Raw genomic sequence first — 27,076 nt, 5'->3', positions numbered from 1 at the left:
AGAGATACATTCAAGGCTAAAGCAAAGTATAAATTTCTCACAATCAAGGACAAAATCACACTCGATGCAACAAGGGAATCTTAGCTCTGCAGCAGCCTAACCATATATGACATAGCCCTAGCTGCGTCCTGAGCATGCCAAGAATGAGAAGACAGTCTGCTACAACTCCTTCTCTTTTTGTGCAGTTAATCAGTTGTGTAGCCTACAGTTGTATGTGTCTAGTTCTACAATTTGAAGATCTTAACTTAGATATTTTGTTAAAATTCTTGATAACTGACTGCAGTAGAATCTCCTCAGCTGTGCAAATCTTTTGTAGCCTGATCCTAGGCATGCTTATTCACAAGCAAGTGCCGCTGGATGCAGTGGGACTTGCTCGCAAGTAAGGATGCCTGGGATTTCAGACTTAATTAAACAGTTTGCTGCACTTCGCTCTGTAGTCTCCATGTCAGCATACACTTATGTATGCTAATGGCTCTCCCTTCTTCCTGACTCAGAGTGAGTATGCATACTAATTTTTGAATGGGGTTGATTGTGCATCCAGATCATTTTTGATCCCAGTAGTATCTTGGGTGTCGGCAGGACACAAATCATGTCTCCCTTGCCCACGTCATGTATGGCTGGCAACTGTTGAGCCTTCATGGACCAAGCAGTCAGCACAGCAAAATTAACAAAGGGTGGGGGTGGGGACCAGAAGACATTAGGAGGGTACTTTTGATTCATTATCATTGCTCCTGCCAGCACAGGCTTTAGCTAGAAACCCTGTTTAACCATGGAATTGGCACTGGAATGTTCATGAATTCTTGGAGACAGGAGGCTCCAGCACACCATAAGCTATATTTTCACCTCGGGAGTGTTCCCTGGAAAGGATGCAGAAGATCAGTTTGTTTAAGGAGGGAGCATTCCTGTAGGATTACACAGATGCTTTGTTTTGAAAGATGTCGTGCTGTCTGCTGAACAGACATGAGCTGTTAGGACTGGAGAATATTACATATGCATATGCCAGCAGAATGCCACAATTTGGTGGCAATCAGTTAATTGGTCTAAGTCATCCATATGCATAACCTCTGTGTTGGCTGGCTTGTTCTGGATTATCTATAGGATGTAATACCTAAAAGAGACTACCAAATAAATCTGAAGTGCTGTTCATTCTCTCTACTTTCTCATAGAGTGCATTGATTCCACTAGGTCTACTCCAAGTGTAAACATAGTTGGAAACCACCCAATGCTTTCCCTCATATCTTCCGCAGAGGAACTTTTACCGAGTTCTTTTCTTCTACTACTGAACCGCAGTAAGCCTTGCCATTAGCATCACTTAGCTTTTGCTTTATTTCTGAATGGGACTTTTTGAACTGGGAAAGCCGTTCATTAGCTGAAAATTAATAGCCGCAATTTGATGAGTCACTTTGTAGCTCCTGGTTGTTGTTGTTGTTTTTAAACACAATGTTTTCCAGTCATGGAAAGAAGCCACTGTTACCAGCAGAGCAGAGAAAAATGAACACACACAAACATGGTTAAAGTAGATTAAATGAAACCACATCAATTTCTCAAAACCAAACTACATGTGATATGGCAGTGGAGCAAACAGTGCAGGCACAAGAGATTGCACCACCCCCTCCTCATCCTCTTTCTCTCTTCTGTGACCTCTCCTCCTCTCACCCTGGTTCCACTGCCACCACTCCTGCTCCTCCTCCTTTCTCCCTGTTCCTGATTATTATTATTATTATTAGAATTAGAATTATAGAATTGTACTGTTGGAAGTGGACCACAATGCTCATCTAGTTCAACCCCCTGCAATGCAGGACTATCTTGCCCAATGTAGGGCTTGAACCCATGATTCTGAGATTTAAAATGTCATGCTCTACTAACTGAGCTGTCGGTAGCTAGAAATAGCACAGACACTCTATCAGCCACCTTACCCAGAATGCTTCACTTTGAGGAAGAGCATGCCCTTGGCTCTTTCTCAGAATAAGACAGGGTGTAAGAGAGAGAGCCTCAAAGGCTCCAGGGTGGTATCACCAGCAGGGGCAGTAGATGGGTGGTGAGGCAAGTGAGGGGCAGTCTGGAGGGGTTAATTCACTGCTGTCTGTGTCCACCACCTAGGACAGTTGCCTTAGCTTGCTTCATCATAGCGCTGCTCCTGATTAAATTCCTTCAGTTCCTGCTTTGATTCTGTTAATTATTAGCCCCTCCGACAGATGCACTTTGCATTTTAAGGTTCTGAGCGCTAGGGAACAAAAAAACCCCCCACATTAAATATTGTATGTAATTTGGCCCTAAATGGTGCAAACCAGCGTCTTTTGAGAAATTGCTACTGGGCTTCACTCTGAAAAGCACTTAACAGAATGCTAATCTAGTGCTGCTAAAAGTTCTTGCAACTCCATGAGTAGGCTTCATAATCAGGCCCTGCTGCCAGAATCCAATTAATAGCGTACTATAGAAGCTAGAGCCATGCAAAGATATTTAGCCTCATTATGTGGGTACTGGCTTCACATAGCACTTTGAAGTTAATTGGTTGGCCGTGAATAAAAAACAGGCACATTATTGATAAAAGAGTATCTATTAAAATATCATTTTGAGATGGATAAAATATTTTCAGCTGCACATATAAACCATTTTTTCCTTTAGGTCAGGTAGGGGAATAGGACTGAAGATGATTCAGGATGAGGTAGTGGTAGCTGCAGAAAATCAATTGGATGATACCTTAGTCAAGGAAGTACATGTTTTCTGTTCTTCTCTTCCAGGAACAGTAGTGCCGCAGAGATATGGCTGGTCATATGTATTGCATGGAAGCTTGCTGGGAAGCCTGCATTCAGTATGCATGGCCAGCAACGTCTTGGAAGCACTATTGCCACTGGAAACAGGGTTGCCAGACGCCAAGGGCACGTTTGCCTGCCCCCAACCAGGGCAGGGGGAGGGCTTGACTCTCCAAGTGGGTGACAGCGCCTTCCCTACTGAGACTTCCTAAGCAAGGGAGAAGGAATAATCCTCTCACTTAAGCTACACCCAGGAACACCCACTTTAGCTTAGTATTTTTTTATTTTAATTTCCAAACAGTTGCATATTTTCTTGCTTGTTATGACTTTGCATTTTTTTAATGTGAATGATTTAGCCCTCAGCAACTGCAGTTAAGGCTTAATGTGTCGTGCCTAATGTTGTCCCAGCCCTGTGGCATCACCAGGGGCTGCCTCCAGGCCTCCTCAAGTTTGGGCCTTCAAATCTCCGGGTTTCTTGAGTTTTCCTGAATTTGCCTCCTAAGGCCAGCCCCATAATGAGACCAGCTTTTCTGTGTTGAGAGGGTTGCCTTGCTAACAGAATTGTAACATGGGAGAAACTGCTGGGTAGATGAGCTATGAGATTCTGAAATGAGGGCAAACACTTCAAAAGAAGTGCATTCTGGTAAAGCTGGTCTGGGGGAAATGTCTGAAACCGAATCTCTTCTCTTTCTGTTCACTCGCTTTTAATAAACTGCACACGGTGTCTCAGTAGCTGTCACCTCCTCCTTGAACAGAACCCCAAAGCGTAGTTCCTTCAAAGTCTAATTTTTGATGTGCACAACATACCTTACTTGCTACTCTTTTATCAGCACTCAGAGCTTGCATTCCCTCCCCACCCCCCATGCCTTTTCTTGCACAGGGACTTCTTCCATGAGATCTTTATAGAGCTGAAGAAGACACTTTAATCTTGTGTTTATAAATGACTTATGGATGATGGAAATTTAGGTTCTTCCATCCATTACCAGACAGTACTATGTGTGTGGTTTTCTGTCTGTCTGAATGATCACCCAAGCACCAAGATTATAACTTCAGCGACAAATAGCATCACATGAATCTTAGGTATCCAAGAAGGAAAAGACTTACTGATACATCTGCTACATGGCTCTGACTGCATTTGATTGTTCTGTGTTGCGCTGTTCACTTTGGATGTGTGGGTTGTTCTGTTTTTTGTATGCCAGTCTAATTTTAAAGATTCAAAATGATGAACTTCTCCAGGGAGAATGTTCTAAGAGTATAAGGTTTTTCCTCTCACTTTATTCATGTGCAACTCTGCCAAACTCTGAACTGTTGGCTTCGGAGCATTTTCCGCACAACTTATACAACTGCCTTTCAGTTTTGCCACTATCTTGTCCTTTTGCTTCATGCTAGTTCACCTGCAAAACACTTAACAAAGTTAAATGTTATCACCATTTTAATTTCTCTTCATACTGATTAATTCTTCAGCAAAATTTCAGTTCGCAAATACAAGTAGAATCCATTCCAAATCCAGTAAGAGTTCGTCTGGAATCTATGTGAAATGTTTGATACGTTTGATTCCAGTCACCAGGGCATGCCAATGTGGAATGTAACAGGGGCAGGGCAGAGTGGGCGGGCTGCCCCGGGTACCACCCGGGGGGGAGATGTCCTGCTGCCTCCCCCCGTGGCTGAGGGCACGTGCACAGTTAGTATGGGCACCACTTGTCTGGGTGCATGTGCGCCGCCGGGCGGTTCACCCTGCCCCTGGGCGTCCCGCCCTGGGTGCCGGAGAGGGTTCCTCCACCACTGGAGTGTAATTCTCTTGCAGGCTCAGAGGGAACAAGGCTATTCTTGAGAGTTTATGGTCCCAGGCCATTTAGGAGAAGGGTGAGAAACCTGACTTGGACTAAAACTCCCATCAATTCTGAACATGGTCAGTCTTGCTTGAGCTGATGGGAGTTGGAGTCCAAGAACCTCTAGAGAACCACAGATTTCTTATTCCTGATTTAGGACATCAAAGATCAATAACAGCACCTTGATTTGGGCCTGGAAGCAGATGAGTAGCTGGTGAAGTTGGTAAAAATTGATAAAATATGATCCCATCAAAAGGTTCCATTCAAATCCTGGTGGTACCTACTGGCAGCTCCCTATTTTAAGCAAGCAGGACTTCATCTAGTAACTCAGGCTGAAATCCTGGGAGTAAGTTCTACTGAACTCATTTGGATTAACTTCTGAATGCATAGGCTTGTACTCCATGAATTTCCAATTTTTAATCGGCTGGATGAACATCCCAAAATGGCCTGAGTAAAATTCCCTTTGCATTTTTCCTACCGATGTCCATAACAGCAGAATGAGGGCAACACTGAGTGCTTTTGAAAGCGCCATCTATAAATCATGAGATAATTGTGTCTCTGAAGAGTGTTAAAAGTGGCACTGGGAATCCCATATAGTAGTATTGGTATTTTAGCCTTAGGGAAATATTTCTGGAGCAGAAGGATTAATGTGCTGAGCTCAACAGTAGCTGTACCTGATTTAAGAAACAGCAGATGAAAAAAAAAGAGGAGGAAGATATTGCGATGCAGCCCAGTAAAATGTGAACATCACATTATATAGAGAGCTCTCTAAGGATACAGCTTGAGTCCAGTTCCAGCATTTGAGTGAATAGTATTTCTGAATTCCTGCCATGTGCTGTTACGGCAACCAACATAAGAAGAGCCCTGCTGGATCAGACCAAAGGCCAATTAATCTGGCATCCTGTTCCCCATCACAGCCAGCCAAATGCCTATGGTAAGCCCACAAGCAAGACAAGCTGCCTTTGTTTGGACAGTTAGCTTTTCCATTTAGCCATCTTCTATAGAATCAAGTCAGGGACACGGGTGGCGCTGTGGGTAAAATCTCAGTGCCTAGGACTTGCTGATCGTACGGTCGGCGGTTCGAATCCCCGCGGCGGGGTGAGCTCCCGTCGTTCGGTCCCAGTTCCTGCCCACCTAGCAGTTCTAAAGCACTCTTAAGTGCAAGTAGATAAATAGGAACGCTTTATAGCGGGAAGGTAAACGGTGTTTCCGTGTGCTGCGCTGGTTTGCCAGCTGCAGCTTCGTCACGCTGGCCACGTGACCTGGAAGTGTCTTCGGACGGCGCCAGCTCACGGCCTCTAGAGTGAGATGAGCACGCAACCCTAGAGTCCGACACGACTGGCCCGTACGGGCAGGGGTACCTTTACCTTTATATAGAATCAAGTTACAGGTGAGAATTGGGTTCAGCTGGTAATATACCCTAACCCAAAACTGAACCTGAAACTGTGCTTCCCAACTGAAACTGAATCAACCTCTGTCACTAGTTGTATTTAAGAGTGTAGGGTTGTTTAGCCCTGTTTAGTCCAGCCTTGTCTGCTCTGACTAGCAGTGACTGTCCAGGGTTGCAGGCAGAGACTTCTTTCTTATCCCCTGCTATCTGATCCTTTTGACTAGAGATGCTGTGGTGTGAACCCGGAGCCTTGTGCATGCGAAGTGTGAGGTATGAGCTCCCAGTACATTTCCAAGCACAATTCAAAGCATTGGTGCTGACCTTTAAAGCCCTAAATGGCCTCGGTCCAGTATACCTGAAGGAGCGTCTCCACCCCCATCGTCCTGCCTTGACACTGAAGTCCAATATCAAGGGCCTTCTGGCGGTTCCCTCACTGCGAGAAGCCAAGTTACAGGGAACCATGCAGAGGGCCTTCTTGGTAGTGGCACCCACCCTGTGGAACGCCCTCCCACCAGATGTCAAAGAGAAAAACAACTACCAGACTTTTAGAAGACATCTGAAGGCAGCCCTGTTTAGGGAAGCCTTTAATGTTTAACAGACCACTGTATTTTAATATTTTGTTGGAAGCTGTCCCGAGTGGCTGGGGAAACCCAGCCAGATGGGCAGGGTATAAATAATAAATAGTTGTTGTTCTTGTTATCATCTCCAGGGGGACAATTGGGTCCCATTTGAATGGAATAGTTGAGGCTAGAATGATTGCATTGCAGGGAGTTGGACTGGGTGATCTTTGGGTCTCTTTCAATTCTACAATTCTATGATTACGTTATTGGAAACCACAGGAGGGGAGAGGGTTCCTGTGCCTGAATCCTGCTTGTGGGTTCCCCACGGGCATTTGGTTTGGCCACTGGGAGAACAGGATGCTGGACTGGATGGGTCATCGGCCTGATCCAGCAGGCTTTTATTTTGTCCTTGACTGATGGATCTCTTAAACTCACCTAGCTATGCATCCATGAGGACAGGTAGACCTTTTGACAAGGATATTGTTTCAAGAACAATAGAGTTTTTGAAGAGGTGGGCACCTTTGATCTTTCCCTGCCTTAATGGAATTATTTGTTCTGGTTATTAATGATAGTGTGCAGAATTTTAAAACCATATAAAATAATTGTACTTTCATGGCAAGACATGGATGAAATAGCAGCTAGGCTAGATTATTTATTTATTTAAAATATTTATAAGTGGCATCTTTTAATATATAAATACCCCTCTAAAAGCTACTTTCAACAATCGATATACAACCGCTTAAAGGCTATAAACCGTTGAGAGGTTTTATTACAGTCAAGCAGTATATAAATTCTGTCAAACAAACAAATTTGTTTTAAAAATAAGCTTCAAAGCTATAAAAGCAAAATACTAAAAATTAAACACCAACTGAACAACCCTCCCCTCCTAAAACTCATCCAGCCCAGTAAAAGCACTAAGATCCAATAAATATCACTAAAACCACTTTAGAAATTCAGCAACCTGATAAAATCCTATTTCAAAGTACACAACAGAAAATAAGCAAGCCTTTAGGGCATGGCATCTCTCCCCCACTATGGGGCCATTGCTAAAAAGGCCTCTCCTTTGTGGCCACACCAATCCTCTGCTCCCAGTTGTGCCCTTGACGATGATCTTAAAGTATGGGAAGGCTAATACGGGCATTCTGTGAAAAATGCCTTACTATAGCAAATAAAGGATGACTTCAAAGGAAATCAGCTCCTACGGACAGGATGCCAAACCACTGAATCATGTACTACTGTGAGAAAAGGGTGGAGAGAATTGTGGAGAAGCCTCTGCATGCTCTCTCTGTCTCACTAGATTCCTTTGAGTCTGACTTCCCTTGTCTTGCCCATCTTCCTGGCTTAGAAAATCTTTTTGTCTTGGCTGGCTTGCCATCCAGCACAGATGTGCTGGCCTTTGGGAGGATCCTTCCTTATTCCGTTGTCAATCAAGGAAAGCTGATGGAGCCAAAATGTTTCTGAGCAATTTTCCGCTGAACATTCTGCGGAGATTATGTGCCACAACCTTTTTCAGACTAATATAACTTACAAAACAATATTCACAGAAACTAAGCCTCCCTCTGTTATTTACAAATGACATGACTCCTCCTACTATATTTAGTGGGATTTATTACCAAGTAAAGGGACGCGGGTGGCGCTGTGGTCTAAACCACTGAGGGTTTGCTGATCAGAAAGTCGGCGGTTCAAATCCCTGCAATGGGGTGAGCTCCTGTTGTTCGTTTCCAGCTCCTGCCCACCTAGCAGTTTGAAAGCACATCAAAGTGCAAGTAGATAAATAGGTACCACTCCGGCGGTAAGGTAAATGGCATTTCCATGCGCTGCTCTGGTTTGCCAGAAGCAGCTTAGTCATGCTGGGCACATGACCCAGAAGCTGTCTGTGGACAAACGCTGGCTCCCTTGGCTTATAGAGCGAGATGAGCGCCGCAACCCCAGAGTCATTTGTGACTGGACCTAACGGTCAGGGGTACCTTTACCTTGCTCCCAAGGAAACCATGGGATTGGTGTTCTGTGGCATATTTTTGCACATGCTTACTCATAAGTAAACCCCACTGTGTTTCATGGGGCTTACTCTCAGGTAAGTGTACACGAGATTGCAACCTTCAGCATGGTTAGGCTACTTAAATCAAAATGCCGTCAATGGGATTCAAGAAGACTAAGTGCAATACTACAATCTTTGCCGTTCGGTCATTCATCCCTCTTTTGCTCTGAATAATGATATTTTTTGTTTTGTAACATCAAGTAATGATTTAGCAACTGTCATACCATTTTGCTGCAAACTTTTAGACATTTCAAGGGCAAATAGGTGGTACAATTAAGTGTGTGGTCCCTTTCATTACTACGCCAGTCATAATGCGCAAAACTTTCTACAAAGCAAGTTAATTCTTGTGTTTTGTGGCCTTTTGTACAACTTGGAAAAAAACAGAAAATCGCTGTGCGGAGTTTTCAGTACCTCTTTGTTTGAAATAGAAAGGCAACAAAAATGAGTAGGAGGGAGATGAATCTATACCTCCTTTGTATGTACTGTTTATGCCCTGGTATTGGGCCCTTGAAGAAACCACATTGAAACGTCTATTTATGGCAGCAGATAAGATACAAATACCAACTTTGGCAGTGTTTGTGTACATAGTGGTAAAAGAGTGGTGTTCTGGGAAAACGTGGCAAAAAAGGATTCTTACTTAGAAATAATTATTAATAATTCTTAATGTAGACAGGCTTAAATAACTTTCCTGGAAAGATCTGTATACTACTGATAGCACAATAGAGGAGTCAACATGCCACATTTATCTGCCACAGCAGGGTTGGGAATCCTATGGCTCTCCAGATGTTGCTGGACCGTTACACCTCGCACCATCCCTGATGCTGGCTGGGGTTGGTGGTCATAGGTTCACCTGGGGCAGTTCCAAGGCAGCTGGCTCCACTCCTTTCCTCACACTACTTGTACTCTTCCTCTTCTCTCCCCAACCCTCCCCTCTTGCTCATATTATACTCTCTTTTTTTTGCTGCTGTTAGTACTGGCAGTCTCCTTTGTTTTGAGGAAGGGGCATCAGATCAAGATATTCTGGGCAATCTGGCCCCAGAGAGTATCCGCTCTGCCCCTGGCTTACTGCAGTGACTGGAATGCCTCACTTTGAGCAAGGGATGGGGCAGATACTCTGAAGAGCTCCAGTCAGAAATCTTGCCAGGCAGCGGGGTGGTGAGAGTAGCATTGGCTAAGTCAGCAGTAAAGCAATTGTGCTAATTCAACACTCTTTATCAGAGGTGTAGAATGGGGGACTAACTGGGATGCTTGGCCCAGGTGTGAACATTTCTAGGGGTGAACTTCTGCAGTTTTCGCCCCATGCTTCCTCTCCTGCCTGCTCACCTCACTTGAGCAGCACACCCAGCAGCAGCTGGGAGAGGATGGACTCTTGCATCCCTTGGCTGCACAGCATCCCCTGCCAGCAGGGGAGGTGGGCAGATGGCAAGATTTGTGGCAGTGGCAGCACCCCAACCCCAGGAGGTATGCATGCATGTCCCACCATTGCTCCATAGCTCTGGCTGGCAGCAGCTGCAGTGCAACATGGAGGCGCCGGTAGGTGGCGCGATACTTGTCTTAGGGTGCAAAATATTTTCCTTGCCCTGGGCTCTGGCAACCCTCATTACGACTCTGTCCCCTGTCCCCTGTTTTCTGAGGCAATTGATTTCACCTCGTGAAAGGACCAGCACTGGATTGCATACCCCAGTGTAGTTGTACAGTAGTTGAGTGAACTACAGGTACCACATAGGCATGTGTTTTGGCTCCAAGAGAACTGAATCATGTTTGCTCATGAGAGTTGTGAGGAATTAAAGAAATGTGTTTGCATCTGGATTCATTTCAGCTGAATGCGTCTGTTTCTCGCAATGCTCTTGCCCTGTTGGCTGCAGGAAAACTATAGTTTTGGCCCTATAGAGCTTCTTTAGCTTAGCACTACAGCTTTGTAACTATATTAGCTACCGGTTTTTCTGAGCAGGTGGGATGCTTTTGCTCTGTTGCTACTCTTGTACTGGATGATGTCATTGCATGACCTTGAATTAAGAAGCGATTTCTAAGTCAAGAGGAGAGTCCTCCAGAAAGGCTGATCCCAGATGCCAGACACTAATGAGATAATTTGGTAACATTACTTGTAGAGGTCTGCAATTAATTCTTTGGTGGCTTCACTGACTTTCTAAAGGTCCTGTCTAGCACTGCTAATCCTGTCAGTAATCTTTTCTTCCATGGGAGTTTAGCTCAATAACCTAATTAGGCACTTCACCACAAAACCAGGGTGCAGCTCTCTCTTCCAACTGCCAGACTTACAGGCAGTGGCCACTGAAAAGCCACCCAAATTGGATAATCCTGGGCGGGGAGGGGGAATGACTGAGCCAGTCTAAGGTTTATTGGATCCTGGGACAACTGCATTACCATACATGATGGTATCAGACCTGATTTGGACCAAAGATCACCCTGCCTCACTTCTGGCCAGACTGGCATGCTCAGCAGGGCTGTGGATGCAGCACAGCTCTGTTCAGCCCCACTGCGCAGCAACTGGGTTTAGGAATACACACTTAATCACTTAACCTCTAACTTTAACCTAACAATAAATGTGAGAAGAGGCAGGCAGTGTATACAGAACAGAGGGGGAACTATATAGGACAAAGAGTGGAGTAGCAGGGAAGTGGACAATGGAAGTGGGATGGAGGTAAGGAGAAGCGAAAAATGTGTTGTGTGAGCTGGCCACATGCAGCCTTCAAGTTGTGCTGTTTGTTTTTAAGAATTTTCTTCAGGGGGTGCCATAGTTAGAAGATACATTAAACCACAATTCCAGTGACACTTTACTGCAATTCTGTGAATCTCAGGTTTATTGACTGTTTCTCTTACTTATCCAGTGTGTGTACCACTCATCTGTTTTAAAACCTCCTCTGAGTTTTAAAAGCAGACCCTGGCTAGGTGTTTGTTGTGTCATTCCTGAATGAAAAGAAATTGCTTGGTGAACATAGTTTTTGCACAAACTGTTGCTTCAGTACATATAAAAGTATTTTTCAGGAAAGTGCCTGGAGGATTTTTAAAAATGCAGCATTTTATTACATGTTATCCGTATCATACATTTCACTAGAATCTCTTTAAGACTACAATATATGAAGTTATAGTAAGAGGAAACGCTAATGTAGTGTTCTCTCTGTGACTGACAACACTGCACTTTGTTTTATTGAAAGGGCATTCAGCATTTGATTTAGCATTTTGTGGTTTCACTTAACGATGCAGGCTACATATGTCTTTAAATCTAGGACTATACATCTGACATTTTTGCTACTTGTCACTGCCATTGGATATCTTATGCATTGGAGTTGAAACAGGTGGTAGTGTAGGTCTGCATGTCACACCAGATGAAATCACACAAACATTCTGTCTCAGTGATGGATTTGTCTGATTTGCTCCAAATAGAACTGACTTTGATCTTGTACTGTGTGATGTCTTAAATGTAAAAAAGTAAATGTAGCCTTGATGTCATTTATCTGTTGTGTGTTGTTTTTTTGTTGTTTTTCACTGCCCATGCAAAAATTAGTTTTGCAGTGATTTTTAATATGCTGATACTGATGATATTTTCTAATGAAGAACTCCTAATTGATACCCTGTAAAATGGAGAGTAATCAGTTTGTTGAACAAACTGTATTTGTTTTTCAAAGGTAAGGACATGCTTTGGGGAAAAGGTGTAGAAGAGCTAATCTCAGAGAATTTACATTCTGGTAAGGAGGATAAATGAGATGAGGATAAATATTGTGCCTATGCATAAAGAAATTCAACAACAGTTGTTAGAAAAGTATGTAGCAGAGTTGAGTGCATCTTGTCTTCCATAAGTCACACCTTTAGCTCAACGCTTAATTAACAAGATCTCTCTTCCTTTGAAAAAGGCATGTGCTTTTCTAAAATATATATGGTCATTTATCCTGATGATTATATATGAACTCACCTCAACCTTGAATTCTGGTTAGACAAAATGTAAAATTGAATGTGAAGGCGGTTAGAAGTTGGGATGATGGTTGTCGGCTAAGTCTTTCCTTCATTTTTCTTGTTGCATTATCAAGGTGTTGTGTAAACATGACTGTCTTCTGGGCCTAGTCCTACCATTAGGCAGAGTGAGGTGACTTCCTCAGACAGCTGACTTTGGGTAATGCAAATGTGTAGCAAATGGAGATGTAATGACTGCTGTGCCCCTTTATTTGGGTGGAATGGGCCACATTTCCTTCTCTGTCTCAAGCAGCAAAATGCTCTCTTTCTAGATAATGAGCATTACAAGGGGCAGTAGCGGTTGGTGAGGTGGAGCAAGACCGCTTAGCTAACCTCCTATCATTACCATTGCTGTGGCATACTGGGAAGGGCAAAGTTGGTGATGAGGCTGGTGTGGTACAGACACCAGGAGAGCTGCTGTAGCACCACAGTCAGTGCATTTCAAATGTTCCAGCCTCATCATCACCTTGCCCTCCCAGTATGCCACAGGGATGGCAGCAATGGGAGGTCAGGTAAGGAACCCTTCCACAGTCACTACTGAAGAAGGGGAAGTACATTTCTTCTCCAGGAGAGAAATTCAGCACATATTCATCTGAGAACCACATTAATTATTATTTTATTCTGTTTGAATGTTCCATAGGGAAACAAAGCCATCACATATGGATTGATCAGATCCATTTATTTGGGTCTGGGGAAGCAATTTCTCTATAACAGCAGTTGTAGATGTTTTAAATAATAAATTATTATTATTATTATTATTAACAGCTTTGGTTGTGGAACCTGCTTCAGAATCCAAAGCTCTTTAAAAAATAATAATAATGGCGCCTCTTTTATGTTGTTGTTTTTAAATAACCTGACTGGAAGTGTGAGCAATTTGGAAGCTTACAGAGATGGCCATTTCTATCTGTGGGAAACCACACCTTGAATAAATTCGTCCCAGCTGCCTTTTAATTTCATCACTGTGGTGTTCAGTCACAAAACCCTGGGGCAATGGAGCAAGGCTTTAGTAAAAGCAGCAGCCATAAATAATAGTTTACATTACAGTGTCTCAGTGTCTTGGATCAGCCACTTAGGACTTTAAAAAAAAAGCCCCCCCCCCCCCGCAAAAAAAAGCAATTATACCTTTCATTTTGGGACTGATTTAAGACACACAAGAAAATTCCGTAAGTCATTTCTGTGGTGGTTTGGGCTATTTTCATGACAGCAGAGTGCCAGAAATCTCTAAATCTAGATCTGTCCTTGAGGTTAATGAGGTATATAGGTGTGGCTTTTACAAATAACTGTTTGATTGCATTCATAGTTAAGCCTCTTGAGGAGTGGGAGAAACCCCAGCCAAATATATGCATATAGCTAGAATAACTCTGTATGCATTTAATTGAAATTATTGAACAATGAAAGAGGCTTGTTGCTGTAATCCTGTTTTCATTTTCATTGGAGCAAGCGCCACTGAACACAGTGGGACCTGTTTCTTAGTAAACATGCATAGGATTTTAATGTGGTGCTTTCAGAAGCATTTAATGTTCTGGGCAGACGTACAACTTTCAGTAGGGTTAAGGGTAACAGGTGAGCCTCAGCTTTTTTGGGTCTTCTTCAAAATGTCACAAGGCAAAGACACCTCTGCGCCTGTTCCCATCAGAACACAAGAAGCTCTGTTCTACAATATCAGGTCATTGGTCCATTTAGCTCAGTACCGTCTACACAACAAGGGGGATTATTTACATGTGACCCTCCAGATATTGCTGAACTACAAGTCCCATCAGCCTCAGCCAGCATGGCAAGCAGCCAGCGATAATGAAAGTTGTAGTTCAACAACAGCTGGTGTGTCATGGCCGGAAGCGGCTCTTCAGGGTTTCAGGAGGTGTCTTTTCCAGTCCTACCTCAAGATGCTAGTGACTGAAAATAGGACTTTTCTACATGGAAGTTGTGTGTTCTACCACTGAGCTGTAGCCCTTCTCCTTCTGCCACTGCTGTCCCTTTTCCTGAGGCATTTTTGGCTAATCACATATCTCGGGCTCATATTTGTCTATTTCCATGCTGCAAAGAGACACAGGACCACACAGTATGGGTCAATAGAACATCTGAAAATATCTTTATAGAACAAATGCACCAAAACTGTATCAGGAGGCAGGTTGAGTTAAATTTGTCCAGAATGCTGAAGCTTTCTTGAAACATGAAAACACCACACTGTAGGATTATTGCTTGGTACACAAATATTAAGTGCCATGACAAACTCATGTCTTTTTATATATAATGTATCTGTTGGTCATAATGTAAGCATACTCTGAGATTATGGTATGTTAGACATATATATATATATAAACCAAAGTTATTACAAAGCTGGTTTTATCAAATAAGAAACAAACCCAAGATTGTACTGCTGTCTCCCTTTTACATATAAAGTCTGTAAAGAGAAAAAGCTTTGCATGCTATTAGCTGGGGGTAGTTAATGGAGTTTATTTTTTTAACCCTTCAGTAGTTCTGTGGTATGTTTATCAACAGCACGTTAAAGATTACCACATACAATGTCATCTTTTATAAGCCATTGTTTCCCTTTTTGCTTGCAGCAGGATTTTAAATTCTCTTTTTAAACCAGAGCGGCATTACTGTGAATCATGGGTTTTGTTCCTTCTGAAGTCTGCAGTGAACCACGGAATGTGAAGTATTTACTGACTACATTATATAACTTGTCAGTCTCTTGCTGTAAGCAACTGTGCTTGGATGGCTTCATGGGCATTTGGGGGAAAAGGAGGAAAAAAACCCAGGCAGCTCAAAGCAGCTAATCATAACATCCCCCTTTCTCTTAAAATGAGATCATTATCTTTAATAAGCTGCCTGTTGTAGAAAGAGAGAGCAAAGATTTCTAAACAAAGGGGAAAGATTTTTCTCTTGCATTGCCTGCATGCAACTGCCATGTGGTTAACTTCCACATTCAGCACCAACATGAAGCAAAAGACAGGCACATCATTAGATATAAAAATGCTAATGCAGCATGCTTAGATGTTTTCCTCTTTCACTTGGTTCTTTAGTTCTTATGACTTAGTAGTTCTAGACTAAATAGCAGCTAAGACTAGTTTCCTCATACTTATGTCTGGTGGAGCATATAAAACAAACGGGAGGAGGGAGAAATCTATTTCTCACCTCCCCAATTGCTCATTTCTTCAACCCTGACTTAAAATACATGCCTAGACACCACAAATTTCAAGAATCAGATGTAGTATGGGACCCCAATTCAGAATTCAGTCAAAGGATCATGCCATTCAAGGGGGTAAATCGAAGGCAATGCATATAAATTGTGTTTAACCTAATAAACAGCCCTGCATCAAGAGAGAGCATGCAAGATATTAGAAAGGACAGAGGAGGGGACCCACCACAGTTCATGTAGAATGGCCATGTGCCCTATGTCATATGTCATATGTCAGCCGCTCTGAGCCCGGCCTTGGCTGGGGAGGGCGGGGTATAAATAAAAAATTATTATTATTATTATTATTATTATTTTAAGGAGGAAAATCCACTGCTTGAAGGATTGCCCAATCCAGGTTTAGCTTAGAAATAAAGAAGGGAGATCAGGGCCGTGAAGTTGCTCATCAACAGTTAGCACCTAAGCAGGTTACCTGGTCAGTCTTCCCAACTATGATGAGCTGTATTTTATTTCGAATTACAATGGACTATTTTTTCCAAAATTTGCATCTGTCTGCATAAATTAGCATATGCAATTTTTATGCAGTTGCTGTTTTGTCTGTTCTCTTTCTGGGTGATGCAGTTCTTTTTTTTTCAGCCATGTGTAAATTGCCATTCATTCAGACATTCTTGTCTGTCTGAATTGAGTCCCCGTGTATCACAGTGTTCTATCTCCACAAAGCTTTGTGCCTGTAAGCTCGTTCACATGTTAAGATGAATACAGGTACAAGCTGCCTTTACACATCTGCAAGTGTGTGAAAGAATGTGTGCTTTTTATTTGTTCAACTCAGCTATTGTGAAAATCAGCCATTAGTTGGAATGCTGTGTGTTCCCATACTGTTTCATCCTTGTTAATTCATGGGTGCATGTTCCTTCCCTACAGAGATCTACTATTCTATGAGACCTTGAGAAAATTAGCAAAACCTGTCTACTTTGCCAGTCCCTTGGGACTGTTTATCTGACTTAAAAGTAGAATGTTGTGATTTCTTTTTTCTTTTTAATTACACTTTAACCTGCTTTTTCTCTGAGGAGCTCAGAGCGGCTGACATATGATTTCCAAGTGGTCTTCATCTATTGTAGCGTGCAAGACCCACGGTTGAACTCTGTCATGTGCCTTGAGACTGTTCACTGAGCTTTACTCATTTTTGTGTGTGTGGTTTTAAGGTTATTGGTTTTAATGACTGTATTATGCTATAATTTATGGCGTGATTTTGTTTTGCAAGCTTCCATAACAGTAGGCTGAAAAACAAGCTACACAACCAGGAATAAATAAACAAATTAATGTAGCCCTGCAAAGTGCTTATTCCTTATTTATGGTGGTTGGAGATTTTCATTTTTTAATTCATTGAAAATTACATTTTCAAGTTCTGTTTGAATGCAGTAATCACTGAAGGTAATGTTGGTTAAATCTCTTCTGGAAATTATTATTATTCCTAAATTCAAGCTAGATGCTGCATAATAAGTAAAGGCAGGTCCCCTGTGAAAGTATGAAGTCTATGAAGGTAGAAAACAAAGAAAAATAGAGGGACAGAGAGAAAGGGACGGTATTGTTATCATCTACTCCATCTACCTGTGGCCTTTAATAATTGCATATCACAGCAAGCCCATCCAGCGAATGGAACACAAATAAATTGTGGCAGTCTCTAAATTACAAGCTTAGTATGTATGAGACTTCAAGGGGAAATAGTTGTGGATATACTTTGTTGCTGTTGTTTTGCATCAAGCTGTATCTCACACAATCATTTATGGAGAAGTGCAAGTTTTACACATTTGCAGAAATGAGAACTGACATGAGAGAGAATAGTTATTAGTTCAGAAGAGAAGTGTTTCCTTCCCCGCCAATATACAAATCTTGAAATCGTTAGGTAGCTTCTCTTCAGGCCTTGTTAAGAGAAATGGCTTTTGCCAGAAGAGCCAGAATCTCTGTTGAATAACAAGGACTCTGTGAAGAAGTAGAATTAGCAACAAATTGGTGACATTTATTAGTTACTTATAAAGTATGGTCCCTCTCCATTATAGATTCAGTTGCAAAACATTGAGCTGTTTTCCTTGTTAGTATGAAGTACTATGTGTATGTTGGCGTTTTCAGTGGCCAGGCACTTAATCCCTTAGTGCTGGTGTTCAAAATGTTTCAAAGCCTTTTCTGTACAGCTGAGCAGTAAGAAATGCCATTAGCCTTGTCTGCAGCCAAGCTGGTTCAGAACACAATTTGTTCCTGTGTACATGCGTAGCTGACCCGTGTACGTAGTATTGCTTTAGTTTCAAACGTTGTTAACAACTGTCGACAAAGGCTTTATTTTGTAGCTCTGGCAAGACTTGAACCTCTGTATAATACAAATGTTTTGCCATGCTATCCTGTATAAATTGGCGTGACTGTAAATTGATATTTTTCCAGGCTTCATTTGAAATGGCTCAATAATTCATTATGCTTTACTTTCCATCTTGGTGCTTGTTCCTCACCCACTTACTGAAATGTGTGCAGTAAGATAATCCATATTTGAATGTGCATTTGATCTTTGCAAAATTAAAACTGCAAGATGGATATTTAGAAAGGGGAAATTAGAGGGTTGAGTTAGCCTTAGAACAATTGTTAGTATGGCAACATACTTCTTGGCTGTGTGCACATTCCCACTCACTCTGTGTCCAGCAAATTTGAACCACTGGTGTACACACGTTGGCCACAATCCATATGTATCTTGTCACTTCTTATGAAATACTGCATTTTGATGCAACCCCCCCCCAACAGCTTTGAAGCAAATGGAGAAAAAGAACAACCAAGCTGCATTTTAAGACATTTAATATGTACACAACCATACATACTCTGATCCTACACATGTTTGCTTCAGAAGTAAGTTCCACGGTGTTCAGTAGGCTCTGCTCCAAAGCATGTATAGATTGCAGCCTAAGCCTCTGTGACACAGACAGGAATGATCAAGTGATCAGCTGACTTTAAGGATTAAATGACCCCATCGGCTGACCTGCATTGATCTCAAGTGGGTAGGCTTTGAATGAAGGGCCTGGGTGCAGGTAGGTAATTTTAGATTCCGGATAATGATCGTAGGCTCCTCCACTTTAGTCATATATTTCTTCAAGCGCACATTTAACATTTTTATCCTTGTCATTCAACTGCTTTTTTTAAAACTACTGATAGACTCTAACAGTTAAGAGGGGGAAATGAGCAGCCTAATAAGTTTGTGTGTGTGTGTGTGTGTGTGTGTGTGTGTGTGTGTGTTTTGCACATAAAATTAAACCAAATTCTTCTGGTTTTGTGCAAAACTTCAGTCTTCTGGGAAAGTTCTACACTGGTGGGGTGATTTTGGCAGTGACCAGTGGGTGGCAGTTTAGCCAGCCCCATTCACACACACCTTCTCATTTCAAGATTGGATTCCCTGCCAGAACTAGATATGGAAGAGGATCAACAGCACTGATAATTAGATCCGGTCTCCTATTTTGCCCCTTTCTTCCTATATTGATCTGACAGCATTATGAAACCTCCCTCCCTGGATAATGCTTGTCTGTGATCCCATTCTGCATTGTTATTTAATCAGTGGTTCTAGGTTTAAGATGGACTTGGCCATTAACTAATATTAGATCTGGCAGGCATATCAGATTTCAGCTACTTCTTTCCTGGAAAACCTTGGCATCCTTCCCTGATGTTTCTGCTCCAGTCTGTTTTCTAAATCTCATTAATGTATTTTTAAATTCTAGGAGAAAACCAGATAACTGTAAAACTTAAGCTCTTTCAGCTGTGTGAGTTGCCCAAAGGTGAATTCTGTGTTCTTTTGGTAAATGGCTTAGATGGCTTCAAGAAGAAACAGACAAATTCATGATGGATATATCTACAAATGGGTATTTTAATTATTAAATAAAAATCAGCACTGCAACATGCGTTCCATTTAATTAGTTAGATAAGTTAATTAAAAACCTTTCTGGTTGATTAAAATGGAGCCCAAATTAATCACCTAATTGTTCGGGGTGGTAAAACAAAAATGGGATTCAATAGGGTCTCTCCAAGCTATGTGAATGGGCATTAAAATGGTAACTGTGATTCAGTAGGACAAGCAAATGTAAAGTCATGCACATTGGAACAAAGAATCCAATATATTCTTTGTATAATTCACATATGCACTGAAGGGGTCTAAACTAGTGGTGACCGACCAGAAAAGTGAGATTGAGGTTGTTAGTAGATAGCTCAATGAAAATGTTGACTCAATATGCAGCTGCTTTGGAAAAGGCAAATTCCATGTTAGGGATCATTAAGACAGCAATTGAAAATAAAACTGCCAGTTCATAATGCCAGTATACGGATCTATGGTTTATCACAAATTATCAAAGGATAAGACTAACAGTGGCTACAAGCCACTATGGCTATATTCTTCTTCCACTGTCAGAGGCAGCCTGTCTCTAAATATCAATTGCTGTGAATCACCAGTGAGGAGAGTGCTGTTGCGCTCTTTTTTGAAATCTTTGAGGTTCTCCCTTTGTTGAATGTGCTTCTGCTAGATGCCTCTTATATTCAATGCATGTCAAGTGCTTCCTTGTACATTCAGAAGAGCCTGCATAAGTTGAGGCATCCGCTGGGATCCAAAGAAATGCACAACTACTTCTGTGTGTCCAAGGAAACTTTGAGCTTGTGTTTCTTGAACACTAGATCTCCATGGCACATGGTGAATTGCCATCAGAAGCACTTTGCCTCTGAATACAAGTTGCTTGGGAAGACCAAGTGGGGAGAGAGTTGCTGCTTGTGGGCTTCCCATAGGCATCTTCTTGCCTGCTGTGAGAGCAGGATGCTGTGAACCAGATGTAGACAAGTGCCTATGAAAACCGCAGGTACTGTTTTAGAAGAGCCATCCCCTGCTTTTTCACATAGACAAATTTAATGTCTCTTCTCAGATTTAATGGTTGCTGTCATGTGTACACACTTAAAAAAAAATCAAATAAAACAGCAAAACTTTTTAATTCAGCTTGGAAATCTGTATAAATTTGCAAGTGACCGTTAACTACTTAATTTAAATGGTTGCCATTAATCAGCTCAGTTTTCTATAACTGGCTGGCAGCACTGCTCAAATGTTAGCAATATAATTCTGATTACCTATGTTGGTTAGAAAATTACAGGGAAGCCCTGCTTCCGAGCCTCTCACAGTGACATCTGGTTGGCCACTTCTGGAAGTAGAATACTGAATTAGATAGATCATAGTTTAATTTCACAAAGCAGCTTTTAACGTTCTTAAGACTGTGATCCCAAGCACGCCTCATCAGAAATTTGTTTCATTGAAAAATATTGAACATGGAAATAAAGATTTTGGGATCAGGATGTAAACATGATCTTGCCAGTGTAGTTGTGGAATACGATGGATGTTATTCTTTTAATATTCAGTGATGTAAACCTACAAAATTATGCATGTTGTTCAGTGGCAGAATAACTCCTATGCCCTCTTGCTGCAGGCTCTGAGGAATGTCACTTGCAGAACATTCCTTTCCTGGGCAGCCAAGTTTGGAAGCTAGTTTATTCCTGGCTGCAAAACTGTGCGGGTGTCTGAATGGGGAGACATGATAGCAAGAGAACTTTGATTTCCATCTCTGCCCACAGAGCAAGGATCAATGAAAGCTTCTCCTTTCATCTTGCAGAGACAGGTAAAAAAAAAAAAAAAGCAGCAGCTGTGTGGGGCTCTCCAAAGGAGAGAAATGAGGGGGGGGGTGGAGTGACAAGAAGTGGGGAGAGGAGAGAAAGGGAGTATATCTGAGTGCTTGTGATTGGTAAGCTTTGCAAAAGCATCTGCCAGCAGGACTTCAGTGGAATGTGAAACCAAATCATTTACAAGTTAAAGATAGACACATAGTACACAGCATCTTGGGTAGGGGTTTAAATTCAGTCTCTCACAGTTCCCTGCTCTGGAGCTTTTCTTCTTGCCTCCTCCGGGACTTTGTTTGTATTTCCTCCAGACAATAAAAGGACTTTTAGTGTACTGGACTTGTTAGGGAGGGTGGGTGAGAAGATCATGGTTCATACTGCTGGGTAAGTAGCAAGCTTCATTGGAGCTCCTTCTTGCTTTTAACTATACATGCTCACTTTCCTCTGATCTAAATGTTAGACGCAGGCATTCTTATAGGTAACGCTGCTTGTTTGCCCTTTATGAGTGGCTTGGAATGCATGCCTTGGTGAGCTGGCATTATACAACTTTACTTGCTGCGGCATGTTTCAGATCTCTTCTTATTTCAGTATCCTGACACAACGGTTTAAAAGTGGTGTTTCATTCCTGCTAGATTTATTTTTTTCCTACCCAACATGCTGGATCTGTTTCACTTGCAAAATTCAAGTGAGTAGTGGAAAGAAATTCTGTAGCAACAAACCTAAAGTCAAGTGGGGTTTAAAAAAATGTTTTATTGTTAGTAGCAGGCCATCATAGTTGCAGCCTAGTGCTTCCATTCTGGTCTTGGCTCTTTTTCTATGTCACTCTGCAATGTGTAATTATGAACAGAAAACAGATTTTTAGTTCTGTGAAACTTGCTTGGTTTTCAGGCTGCTTTGTTCTGTGCTTTATAAGTTTATGTCCCACTGCATAGTAACAGTGATCCAACACAGGATTGTTTAGATATAAGGTACAAAATGACCAAGGGACGCAGGTGGCACTGTGGGTTAAAGCCTCAGCGCCTAGGACTTGCCGATCGAAAGGTCAGCGGTTCGAATCCCTGCGGCGGGGTGCGCTCCCGCTGCTCGGTCCCAGCGCCTGCCAACCTAGCAGTTCGAAAGCACCTCCGGGTGCAAGTAGATAAATAGGGACCGCTTACCAGCGGGAAGGTAAACGGCGTTTCCGTGTGCGGCTCTGGCTCGCCAGAGCAGCGATGTCACGCTGGCCACGTGACCCGGAAGTGTCTCCAGACAGCGCTGGCCCCTGGCCTCTTGAGTGAGATGGGCGCACAACCCCAGAGTCTGGCAAGACTGGCCCGTACGGGCAGGGGTACCTTTACCTTTACCTTTACAAAATGACCTCTTGATTAATAAGTGCTTTATTATCAAATGTGTTTGCTTAGATTTTGCATCATTTTCTGATCCTCATTTGAACTGTAATCCTATTCTCAGTTTTGTTATGCATTTAAAGCAATGGGACTCTTGCATGAAACTAATGGCAGGATTATATCTTCTGCTCTGGGGAAAGGGATTTTATGAGAATATTTAAGAGATTCCTTTTAATGTAAGTATGAGGGGGTTTGGGCATACCTGCTTCTCTGCCAAGAAAGAATGTTATTGTGAGGATTTAATACAGGCTGTGGGTTGCTTTATTACAATTTGTAAAATGTCAGGTCTTCTGTTTAGTAATTTACAGCTTGCAATTTTTACTATGGTGTAAAATATATTTCCTGCTTTCCGCTTGTGCTGTTGACTTTCTGAAATTCTTTCTGTAAAAAAACTTTTTGTGGTAGCTGACTGTAGCGAGAGACCAATTTTATTATTCCTGATATTCTAGTTTATATTTTGAAGAGTTGTTTTTAATGCCACAAGGGAATCTTTGCCTTGAAAACATAGAGAGCAAAACTGGCTGCATTCCGTTTCCTTCTTTTGATGGAAAAGCTGCTGCACCTGACAGTTTGCCCTTTTTCCTTGTTAACTAATTCCATTTGTCACAGTGCTCAACAGTATTCTTTGCACCGGGTTTGGGCGGGGGGGGGGGTGCCTTTATAAACAACAAAATAAAGTTGAAGCACAAAGTCTGTATGCCATTTCCTAGTGAATGCAATTGAAAAGAAGCAGAAATTATGTACCATGCATTTTGTATTAATGTATTTTTAAATAACTTGTTCTTATGCTAAAAATGGTGGAGAAGAATTTGGGGATTATAACTAGTTGAGTGAGTTCTTAACTCTTAAGTCCTGTGTTACTGCTAATCTCTCATGTTTCATGTAGTGCCAGCAGTGTATTTCGATACTGGAAATTCCAGTGACAGTATCTGTTTACGTGTTAGTGTCCCTGTGTGCATTTCATTGTACCCTAGCTTCAGAAGCCACAAAGCAGGCTACAAACAACTTGAACCATGTAGATCGCTAGGCCATTTTATGAGTGGGGAAGATCCAGTTTTCTTAGGACTGGGCAGTTCTAGCATCTACATGTTGCAGGAGGGTCGGACTCTGTATACATTACCATTTGCTCTCACCCCAGCGCACTCCTGCCCCTAGTATTGGAAGCAGTGCACACATAATGTTGGTCACAATCCATCTGTACCCTGTGGCTTTTTGAGAAATACAGTGGTACCTCGGGTTAAGTACTTAATTCGTTCCGGAGGTCCGTTCTTAACCTGAAACTGTTCTTAACCTGAAGCACCACTTTAGCTAATGGGGCCTCCCACTGCTGCCGGAGCACGATTTCTGTTCTCATCCTGAAGCAAAGTTCTTAACCCAAGGTACTATTTCTAGGTTAGCGGAGTAACCTGAAGCGTATGTAACCTGAGGTACCACTGTACTCCAGTTTGATGTGCTTTCCCTCAACCCAGCTTCCTTCTGATGGGGGGGGGGGATGGAAGCCACGGTTCAGCTGCAGGCTACATTTCAGACAGCTGTTGTGCATGCACAGGTGACAGCACATGCACAGATTGCAGCCTCAGTGAATTGGAGTTGCGTGTGAGGAAACAAATCAGGTAATTACACATTGGGTGGAGGCATCGCCTCCCCCTCTGGTGTGTACAGAAAGCAGCTTGAAATGCATAGCCTCAGCTGCAGTGGTAAATTCTGAGTGCTGGGAAGTTTCCCAGACTTGGTTCTAGACGTTTCTTTTTTATTTATTTATAAAGGTATAAAGGGTATAAATAAATCATGGTTGAAAAGTTAAATATGAAAACTCTTATGTAGCTTTTAGAAGCTAGAAAACTGTGCTTTTCTACTTCCTCTAAGCCAAATGTAAGTTTTCACATTTAACTTGTAAAAATGAACCCCTTTAATTCCTCAGTCCATTGCACACTGACCTGGGAATAAGCCCCACTGAACACAAATGGGTTCGCTTCTAAGTAAAGATGCATAGCCTTGCATGCTGATTTCTGTGGAACAAAGCTAAGCACATGCTCAGCTCTGATTGAAACTAGTGAAACTCTAGTGTGCAGCCAGGTTTTTTGACTGGATTATACCATTATATGTTTTATTATTCTTAGATATATGCCCTATGTTTCTTTTGGATAATCCTCATGGTGGTAAAAAGTTTTTTTTTAATGTTCCCATACCAGTGGAAAGTCATTCCAGAAAGAAATTCTTGGTTGCCTTCAAGTCTAAAACCTCATAGGCGTGGCACAGAACAGATTCCAGGGATGTTCTTACATTGACTTTTATCCAGGAAATGGAAATGTGATAGCCTTCTCAGGGGCAGTGATCACACTGGCAACTTAACACTAATATCAGGGTGGCCAGGAATTTCTGCTTGTTGCTTGGTGGCAATTAACATGAAGGAAGCACACTTCTCAAGCTAGAATTGTGTTAAGTCCTATGGTAAATGGCTAGTATGAACGTACTCATGGAGGACCACACAGAGATTAATGGCCATCTGATTTAGCTCAGGCACAAACATGAAGTCGTAATAAGAATGGCTGACCAAAACCAGTCCTCTCTCACACACAAGCTTCTACATTGCGTCTGGGCAACTAGAGCCTTATCACTGCCCTATTCACTTTCATTTGTAACAACATTGGATTCAATTTATGAGTCCCATGGCAAAAGCTCGTGCAAGGACTTCCGCTTGTGAAGTGGGCTTCCCCCCTCTCCTCCCCCCATGACCCACCCCATTAAATTGTCTCAGCAGGTGGTGGGGAGAACTCTCAGAACCGTGGGGGGAGAAGAGGGGTGGTTGTTCCATCTGGTAAGCTGAAATGCTTGCCCTGACAGAATGATTGACGTAGCACAATGTGGAATTCTTCCCATAGTACTCCATCACTGCAAAGTTTCCTATCTGTGGTTCCTTATGCTCTTAAAGGGCAGTGACTTTCTGTAGAGTGGTTAAAAATAATGAGTCAGATATCTAAAAGTACTTTAACAACTGTGATGGGTAGGGAATTGTTGTCTGACAGCTTTTTTTAGGTTCAAAGTGCCAATGAAGCCTTTAGAAATCTTACTTTTGTGGACAAAATGTTTGCTTTAAAGATACAAGGGCTTTTAGAAATGTAACTGAGATTCTTAGCATAAAAAGTAACAGTTTTGTGGCACTTTAAGGAAAAATACAGGATATACTTTTGTATATTTGTATATTTTTGTCCATTTCATTAGATACACTCAATCTCATAACAAAACCATTTCACACTGGGATTTTATTCAATGACACAAAGTGTTGCAAGTGGCTGTTGTGGAAAGTATAAAAGTGTTTAGAGATGCATTTGTCAAAAAAAAAAACACGTTAACAGAGAAGTCCAGTAAAGTCAAGACTTTCAACCTTTTTTAAAAAATACTGATAGCATGCACCTTAGCTTGGCCAGGTCATTTAGTATGCTATCATATATCCACTTACCTGAAGGTAGGGGGACTTGCTTTTGAGTACACATGAACAGGTTTGTTCTGCCACTGTATGCTTCTGTAACCTTAGTAAAGTCAATAGAGGAAGTGTGCCTGTTTTTACTTATCTATAAGACTAAGATAATAACAATAATTTTTTATAAAACCCATTTAGAGAATGGCAAGCAGCATCTAAGTTTATTACCAGAATAACTAATCTTTCACTAGAAATCTTCCAGTGGCAAGGCCATTGTACATCCATAATACTGAACTGTTCAGCAAAAACTAATCAAATTGTGAACGAACTGTTCACGCTTAAATGTAAGCTCTTTCCAATAGAGCAACATGAATATTAATCTGTGCCACCCTTTGTTCTTTTAGTGCTATGGAACTCTTCTTCTTCGCTACAAATATAAAACAGAGCAATTGGCTGGGTGGTTGTTGTTGTTGCTGACGACACTGAGTTTTGGAGAACCCAGAAGTACCCTGGAGGCTTGCCAGGGGTTCCTAGATGTGAATGTTTTAAATGCTGTTAGGAGACCCCCTATTCCCTTCACAGAGCTACAATTCTTGATGTTCTATGGGAAAAGGGACTGATTGTTAAAACCACACTGGGAATTGTAACTCTCTGAGGGGAGCAGGGATATCCTAACCCTTCTCAGCACCCTTAACAAATTGCCATTCCCGGGATTCTTTGGGATAAGCCATGACTTCTTAAAGTGGTATGATACTTTTTTAAATGTATAGTGCATATGAGGGTCTAACTTACTATTGTCTGTTGCACTGACTAACACAGGCTCTCCAGGCTCTGACAAGCCCCACCCCCCATCACCTGCTACTTAATATTTTCTTATAAGCAACAACAACTGGGAATACCAAGTATTGAACCTGAGATCCTCTGC

The 27,076-nt window shown here is 42.0% G+C and overlaps 1 protein-coding gene across 40 annotated transcripts in view; it reads left to right on the top strand.

Annotated features, from left to right (window-relative positions):
* Positions 1 to 27,076, top strand: part of DTNA (dystrobrevin alpha) — a 186,851-nt gene that overhangs the window by 14,495 nt on the left and 145,280 nt on the right. For 4 of the 40 annotated variants that reach the window (XM_083747655.1, XM_083747649.1, XM_083747642.1 and 1 more), the window contains exon 1: positions 21,212 to 21,347. The exons of 20 other annotated variants lie outside the window; for them this stretch is intronic. Coding sequence is in view for 7 of the 20 variants with exons in the window: in XM_083747658.1 (XP_083603784.1) it covers positions 21,713 to 21,729 (17 nt within the window). In the remaining 13 variants the exon portion in view is untranslated. Of the gene's footprint in view, positions 1 to 21,184; positions 21,348 to 21,526; positions 21,730 to 21,919; positions 22,031 to 27,076 lie in introns of those variants that run through there. 16 more of the 40 variants (XM_083747641.1, XM_083747637.1, XM_083747665.1 and 13 more) reach the window with 12 other exon arrangements.

The sequence above is a fragment of the Podarcis gaigeae genome (genome assembly GCF_964106915.1).
Source record: "Podarcis gaigeae genome assembly, chromosome: 7".
Taxonomy (NCBI): domain Eukaryota; kingdom Metazoa; phylum Chordata; class Lepidosauria; order Squamata; family Lacertidae; genus Podarcis; species Podarcis gaigeae.
This window is presented reverse-complemented; position numbering and strand designations above follow the sequence as displayed.